Source organism: Sinocyclocheilus grahami, unplaced genomic scaffold (genome assembly GCF_001515645.1).
Source record: "Sinocyclocheilus grahami isolate Dianchi unplaced genomic scaffold, SAMN03320097.WGS_v1.1 scaffold234.1, whole genome shotgun sequence".
NCBI classification, from domain to species: Eukaryota; Metazoa; Chordata; class Actinopteri; order Cypriniformes; family Cyprinidae; genus Sinocyclocheilus; species Sinocyclocheilus grahami.
Window position 1 is genome coordinate 298,892 of NW_015505413.1, and position 7,942 is coordinate 306,833.

Below are 7,942 nucleotides of genomic sequence, written 5' to 3' on the forward strand. Positions count from 1 at the left end.
ATAAACAGAGAGTCATTCAATTGGGCATAATTGCCAAATAAACCCTGATCAGAATTCCAAAACAAATCTGACTGTAAATTATCCCACTTTATGCATAGCTACTTACATTGCAATCTAAATGAATAAGCTGACATAATTAATAACTATAAATTAATAGTCAAACTTATGTTCTCATATCATAAGAAAATTAGCAGTTGTAACACTGAATTACACAGTGTCCTCATACAAAAATACTGACCAATCAGAATCAAGTATTCCAGAGAAATGCATAAAACATGTTTAAGCATTTTAAAAACGTTGAATGCCACCTCAGCGTTAAACAGCATCAGTGAGATATGTAGTGAGATGGATTTCATCATAAGTTATTCCTATTGCATTTTTTACACAGGATGTGATGTAATATAAAAGTCACAGAAGAACTTGACCTATTTTTATCATCCAAAGGAAGTGAAAAGCATGTTCCTCCTACTGCACACCACATCAATGACAGGATGAAATGAGTTTCAACCAAAAAACAGGAAGCGCAGAGACAGAGCATTTGAACACAGTAATATGAATATTATTATCATTATTAAAAATGACACATGAAAGAATCACAAAGAAACACCCTTTTTAACCAATAAGTCTTTCTTTTTGGGCCAATAAAACAATTGTAAATGAGAAAGCAGCATTATTCTTAAAAAAAAAGAAGAAGAAGAAGCAAAAGTTCTCATCTCATAAACAGTATGTTCTGATTGTGACAACTTACCCCAACTTTTTATGGCAACCTGTTAGTGTCTTGAAAATAACAGTAAATATGTTCAAACGCTTTAAAAATTTACTTTTAAAAATAAACCCTGAGAAATACAGATAACAGAAAGAGTCTGGGCTGAAGAGATTTCAAATCTCAATATATTGCCCAGTGGCAAAAATACTTGGTCAAAATTCATGCACTCTCAGAAAAAAAAGGTACGAAAGCTGTCAATGAGGCAGTATCTCTTCAAAAGGTATACTTTTGTACCTTATTTAACCCTTAAAGGGTGTGCATTAGTACCATAAAGGTGTGCATATTAGTATTTCCACTGAACATAATAGTACCGTTTGAACGGGTACTGCCTTAAATGACAAAGTGACAGCTTTTGTACCTTTTTTTCTGTGAGTGTGTGAGAGAAACAAACTTGTTTTAAGCATGGGAAGAATTTTTAACAAGGCGGTATGATAAATGAGCAACAACAAATTCACTGTCAGATCAGGCCAAGAAACAACTTTCAGCATGGGAAAAGTTTCAGCAAAGCAGAAGTGTGTGGAAGTCTAAGTCTAAGTCAATCAAAGTGAAACAAAGTGTGTTGAACCAAAGATTTCTGTTCTGAAACACAGGAATGAAAGCAGTATAGATATACAAACAGGTCCTTCACATGCTCAACAAATCTGTTGTTATTTTCTGAAGGTCACTAGAGTGGGTAGAATCATGAAAACAACATGCGAAGGAACATACCAAGTCAAAATATCTCCTGAGATGTGATTCAGACCCCAAGATGCTAAAACAGCACCCAGAACAGGACGTTCTAGACCAAAAATCTAATCATAGCATTTTAAAACTGCTTTTAGAAAGATATTTTTTTTCCAGTGGGCCTTCAGGTGCACCAAATCAGTTTTGAGGCATTTCATTTTTTATTATTCATTACATTTATATAGCGCTTTTCTACACTGTAAAAAAAACGCAGCTGTGGTTGCCGGAATTTTACCTTAAGAAATATGGTAGCAACATTTTAGGTTTTAACTTAAAAAATGTACAGTTAAATACCGTAATTTCATTAACTAATATAATGTTAATATACCAACCTATTGAAGTACTGTAATCTGTTTTGAACCTTTGTAATACAAAAGCAGGTGGTCACATGATGAACCAAAGCCCGTCACAAGCAGCTTTTAAATAATAAAATGTATAGAAGGTGCACAGTGTCATTCACACAAACACTAAACACCATCACGGTAACACACATGAAACTGAGATAATGCAATAAACATTCATTTAACAACATTAGGTGTAACATACAACCCTAATATACAAAACTGATAAGAAAAAACTAAGAAGAAACAGTTATTTCAACAACAAAAAAAACATCAAATTTGAAATGTAACGCAGGGAATTCTGGGAATGTCAATTTATGGTTATTCACTGTACATTTAACGATCTTTTTCACTTACAAAAACAGTATACTACCGTAAAATTACATGTAGTATGTCCAATACAGTTTTTCACCGTATATAGTAGGGGAATTTACCATTAACCATTTAACAGGTTTTTACTGTAGCATTTTTACAGTCTTTCACCGTTAAATTCACGGTCATTTTTTACAGTTAACGGTATTGTCATACAGTAACAAAAATGCCATTGAAGAAAATCCCTATATACAGGCAATGATAAATTTATTCTGCAAGTGAAGTGGCAAAAAATAATATAATATTAACTATTATTACTATTAAGTATTATTATTATTATTATTAAAACACAAAAAGTTGAAGCTGAAGCAGTGTCCTCTTAAAGACACTGAATACAAAAGCAGGAAGACTCTTAACAGTTTCCTGAAAACATTTCTCACATCCTCCAGCTGTGCTGGCTGACCTCACATCATTATCCTCCTCAGCCGTATTTACAAAAGATCTCGCTTGCGAACAACAAACCAGGTGTAGTTTATAATGAGCTCTGACTGAGAACTTAATTATAAAAGGACAATGCTTTTGTGGCATATGCAGTTTGCCTGTATTAAAACTGTTCAAGACAAGATACCATTACAGTGCCCTGTTTTTTTTTCTTCATATCTCAAAGTATTATAATTGGATACCATAACTACACCATTTATGACCACAGTTCTCTTTTGTAAAGGCTATATTGAATTCAAAGTATACAGTGTGTATAAAGGACATTCATATTTCATTTTTTTAAGTTCACTATTTATTTATATTATAAATAAAATTAAAAATAATATGCAATGCATCCACCACTGTCATCAAAATATAATAAAAATTTGAATAAAATGATTAAAAAAATTAATTACAAAAATTGTTAGAAACTACTCTGCGAAACAAACAACATACTGACAATGACAAACTCACCTTAGATCCTTGTGCAACTTCATACTCAAACAACACTTCTGAATGAATAGACAACAATAAAACCTTTTGTAAAAAAAAACAAAAAAACAACAACGATGAAGAGTTTCCTAAAATTGTTCATTCAAGTTTCCCAGTCTACATCTATGGTCTGTCAAGTCCCTTTGGGAAGTTGAGAGGAATGAACAGCAGCTTTCCTTTGAATGTCTGTTCATCCTGTTGCTCTCTGCTGCCCACTAATGTGACTAATGTGAATTTATGAGGGTCACTGCTGAAACACTGTTTGACCTCATTGATCAAACAATCACAGGTTTGTGACCTCATTACCAGCCATTTACATGCCAGGAAGTGAAATGGGAAACATGGCTGAACCGAGCAGAGAAACAAGCCTGATGTAAAAAGAGAATATCCAACACCATCATTGCCCAAAATCTTTTACATATCCCAAACATTAATAAATTCACTTAAATATATTTTAGTATTTTGGTATTACCATACTGGAGTCTAGGGCCCTTGAGATTGACTGCATTAGTATGCATGTCCAAGCGCACGGGGCAGGTCTTAATCTTGGAGCCTCTATCTCATGAGAACATTTCAAGCATGACATCAATCCAGGTGTACATGTACAATGAACAAGAACCGGTGTCACAAAGGAGCAGAGATCATATTTTACTGTATCACAAAACCACCATCACGGTATATGGTCAGACATGAGGATTAGTCTCATCTGACCCTATAGTGCAGCTACCTGATTTATCTGTGAAGAGTTTGTATTGCCCTAATAATGTCTCAATTTGCTTCATTATTAAACAGCACTGGGGCTTTTCCCTGTTTGTATCACTCTGCTTGTGCATTTGGGATATTTTTCAGTTACTGTGGGTTACATTCGGTTCACCAGTAGGTGATTGTCTTTCGAGCGAGTCAATGAGTCATTCATTCAAACGTTTTGCTTGTAAATTCTGAATGATTCAGGAATGAATCACACCTGTTGCAGCGAGACGTGCCAAGATTCTTTCGGCTTTGGATTCGTATAGAATAGAACTGTGTTTGTTAGTGAAACAAAAATACAGAAATTAACCAGCAAACTGAATCTAAAACATAAGTTACTCAATATTAACTTCTTGTTTATTAAATTGTGGTTTGCTCTTGTCAGTCCTGTGTTAGTCCTCATGAAATCAGAATTGACTTTATTTATTTTGTTAGCGCACATTGCTAGTCTTGAGGTGAACAATTAATCCGTGCAAGTTAGTCCACTGAAAAAAAAATGGTAATCTTCAGTTGGAAATACATTATTACACTGAAATAAAGTGGGCTGCAAATTCCGATTCACGCAGACTTTAACGGTGTGGGAATTGAACCGTAAGGATTCAAATACAAATGTCCTCAATTAAGTGTATTTGATATCAAAATATTGAGATTATTTAAATATTCTGCTGCTGTGTGAAAGTGGCAATTCATTCATTCAATCAATCGATTCGTTCACTGTTAATGATGTTGCTAGCTGGTTCATTCAGCTTTGACTTTGTTTGGAACGAATCGCGGTGCGGAAAAAACAGAAACTAAATGCAATATTGTGTCTAAAATGCTCAATATTAACTTTGTGTTTATTGAATTTTTGTGTAAAAATCACATTGCTTTTTGTCAGAACAGCATTCATGTGGCATTGCTGTATTTACATGGCAACACAAATCCATTTCCTAATAGCACTTGTTTTCAGTATGAAACACATTCAATATAAATACATACTAGTATGTAATTCAAATGAATTGTGAATGGCGTTTAATCTTTAACGTTAAGTACTGTGCTCAGCTACTATACTTAGCCCTTACAAAAATTAACCACGATTTTATTATAGTTCTGTCAGGACCACTATCGTCAAAATGATAGATACTTAGCATAAAGTTTGGTTTGGCGGTATGGTTCTGTTCTGGGCAAAAAACCTCCCTGCCCATCCATGCAGCCTGTCATGAATGAGCAGGGAGAGCAACAATAATAACCCCCCCAGGGTTAACAGAACAGAACAAGGCAGATATCATTAATGTACTCAATGATATTTAAGTGTAACACTTTATTCAAGATAAAGGAGTCTGATTAGCAAGGAATATCAGAAAGCTAAGTCCTGACTGTGGCGAAAGATGGAGCTGGGGATGGAGGAGGGTCATTTGCTCCGGAGCAAGCTGAAAAGCTGCTGAATAATGTTGAATAGAGCTTATATAGGAATGCCGCGATAGGTGTCGTATTCCTATTGGTAGATGTGATCAGCTGAGAATCAGCTGATGCAAGCTTGTCTCACGTGACCTGCCAGAACTAACGCTAAAGCTTAATTAAAAATGTAGTAAAAAATTGTTTTGGCATATTGACTGACATTTGTATAACCACAGTTTTACTACAAATACCATGGTTAAACTATTATGTAGTAAAACCATGGTTACTTTGTGGTTACTATGGATTAACTATTGTAACTATGATTTTTTTAGTTTTATTTGTAGTAAAACCATGGATAATTTTTGCAAGGGAGGGTATAAACAAACAATGAAGGTCAGATTCAAGAATCAAGAAACGGATTCTTACCTGTTAGGCTTTTTCTCTTCTTGACTGTCTTGTTTGCAGTCTGATTCTATTTTAGCATCTTCCTCTACTGCTTGCTTCTGCTCCACCTGACTGCCGTGTTTCAGAGGTAACTGAATCAAATCTACCTGGAGCTCCTCAGCATCCTTCATGGAGGTGTCTCCTTCTTTATGTCTCTTCTTGGGCAGCACTGGCTGGATGTCTGGCTCTTTGCTCTGACTTAGACCTGGTGAAGATTCTAGACATGCATTTGGTGGATCAACATGTAGCTTGGAGTCAACTAATGGCTCCTTATCTTCATCTTTCAGCTTTGTTGAGTGTCCATCCATAGTCGGTGGAGGTGGAAGGTCACGATTCTGAATGTGATTATCTCTGGTTCCTGCAGCTGGCTTGTCCTCTGAGATGGGGTTCTCCAGGGCCTCCAGGCCCTTCCCGGAGAGTACGCTGAGAAGTGGGGAATCAACGACATGGTCCTGTGGAGGTCTCATGCTTTGACTCCGACTGAGGTTGGTCTTGTCCTTGGACTTGCTCTTCTTCAAGCTTTTGTCCTTCTTCGGGTGACGCGGCATGGTGCCCATGTGCGTGTACATTTCACTGGAGCTGGCATAGCTCGGGCTGCGTGGATGCATGCCCATATCGTCGGTGGACACCTCTTTGACATCGTCCTTCTGAGTGTCTGATTTCCGCCGGAGGTTGGTGAGACTACCAAACCACTTGAAGCCTGAGAAAGGAGAAAACATGTTGTGTGTGCTGTAACACGGCACGGATTTCAGACTAAACCTCTCTTTGGTAAAAAAAAAGAAAAAAGGCTGCTCGTTGTGGGCTGACTGTGCACCCCAGGGTCCCTATCATACCAAGAGTTCCTTCAATGTGAGAAAGAAACATGTAGCCTCTTAAGTAAACATGAGTCCTGACCTCGTCTGTGGGAAAAATTCATTGGTCCCTTTAGTCCCTAAAACAACCATTTGAACATTTCAGCTTCTCATAAATTAAGACAGAATATTTATTTCTGGTGAAAATCATGTGATAATAATGAACGGGGGAGGAAATTAAGATGCTGTGCAAACAGGAAGGCAATTCTTAAAATAGAGTTTTATCATAATTTGTAATTTTTCTTGCATGACCTTCGATGTCAGGGCCTGAATTTTCTCATTGTCACTGTTGGAACGTCTGTTCATTTATCTTAATATTCATAGCTCTCGGGGGACTGATGACATTTAGCCCCGTTCTGGTTTTGTTTCTTGTCAAGTCGTCTTGTGTTTTGAGTATTTTCAGATATCAGACAGATTGAAATTAATAACACATGGGACTGCTAAATGTGATGAAGTTCATAATGTATTGCTGTAATGCAATATAGTACTTGAATAAGAAACACATCTACACAAAAGTGTAACTAATATTAAGGATAAAACATGTTTTGTGAGATGAAACTGTAACTTTTTACATTCACAATAATCAAATAATCTTAAAATTAATGATAAATACCAGATCTTATTTGCACTTACATTTTGGATTATGAAATTACAGTAAAGTGTACTTGAAGAAGAAACACAGCTATACAAAAGTGTAACTAATATTAAGGAAGAAAAATGTTTTGTAAGATAAAACTATTACTTTTTGCATTCACAATAATCAAATAATCTTAAAATGAATTATAATTAAAACACCAGATCTTATTTACACTTACATTTTGGATTATGATATTACAGTATATTGATAGTAGAAGTGTCGAGGCAAATGTCACTGTGAAATATAATAATAATAATAATAGCACAAATTCTAAATTTCAGTGTTTTCATGATCAATATTTAAATATTAATAAATCAGTGTTTAAATATATACTTCAATGTTTATTAATTTTCACTAACTGTGGTGTATACATATTTTGACTATAATAGTAAAAAAAAATAGAATTCAACTGAAAAAAATATATTCTCTGGAAAATGATATTTTTGTGTTTTGGATTTGTCAATTTATTTAATTAATTACTGATCAAAATGTATTTATGGATCAAAATAAATATTTAATATTTACTACATTTGATATATTTACTGTTTTGTGTTTCATAGTAATAATTGTTAATCATCATACAGTTACATTTGAATTGTTACTGTTAAAAATGTAATATTTAGTGGAGGTTCTCATTAGGAAAAAGGTACAATAAATATGTTGAATAATCATTTTTTGTGGTGGGGGGGGGGGGGGGGGGGGGGAAGGGAGCCAAAGCCTTCTGCTTGACACTTCACAAGTCAGCTCCCTGAAAACCCTGAAAACCTTGAAC

At 35.1% G+C, this 7,942-nt stretch overlaps 1 protein-coding gene across 1 annotated transcript in view; it reads right to left on the reverse strand.

Annotated features, from left to right (window-relative positions):
• Positions 1-7,942, reverse strand: part of sh2d3ca (SH2 domain containing 3Ca) — a 57,154-nt gene that overhangs the window by 48,368 nt on the left and 844 nt on the right. Inside the window, exon 2 of the mRNA XM_016288757.1 lies at positions 5,665-6,382. Within this exon, the coding sequence (XP_016144243.1) occupies positions 5,665-6,382 (718 nt within the window). The remainder of the gene's footprint in view (positions 1-5,664; positions 6,383-7,942) is intronic.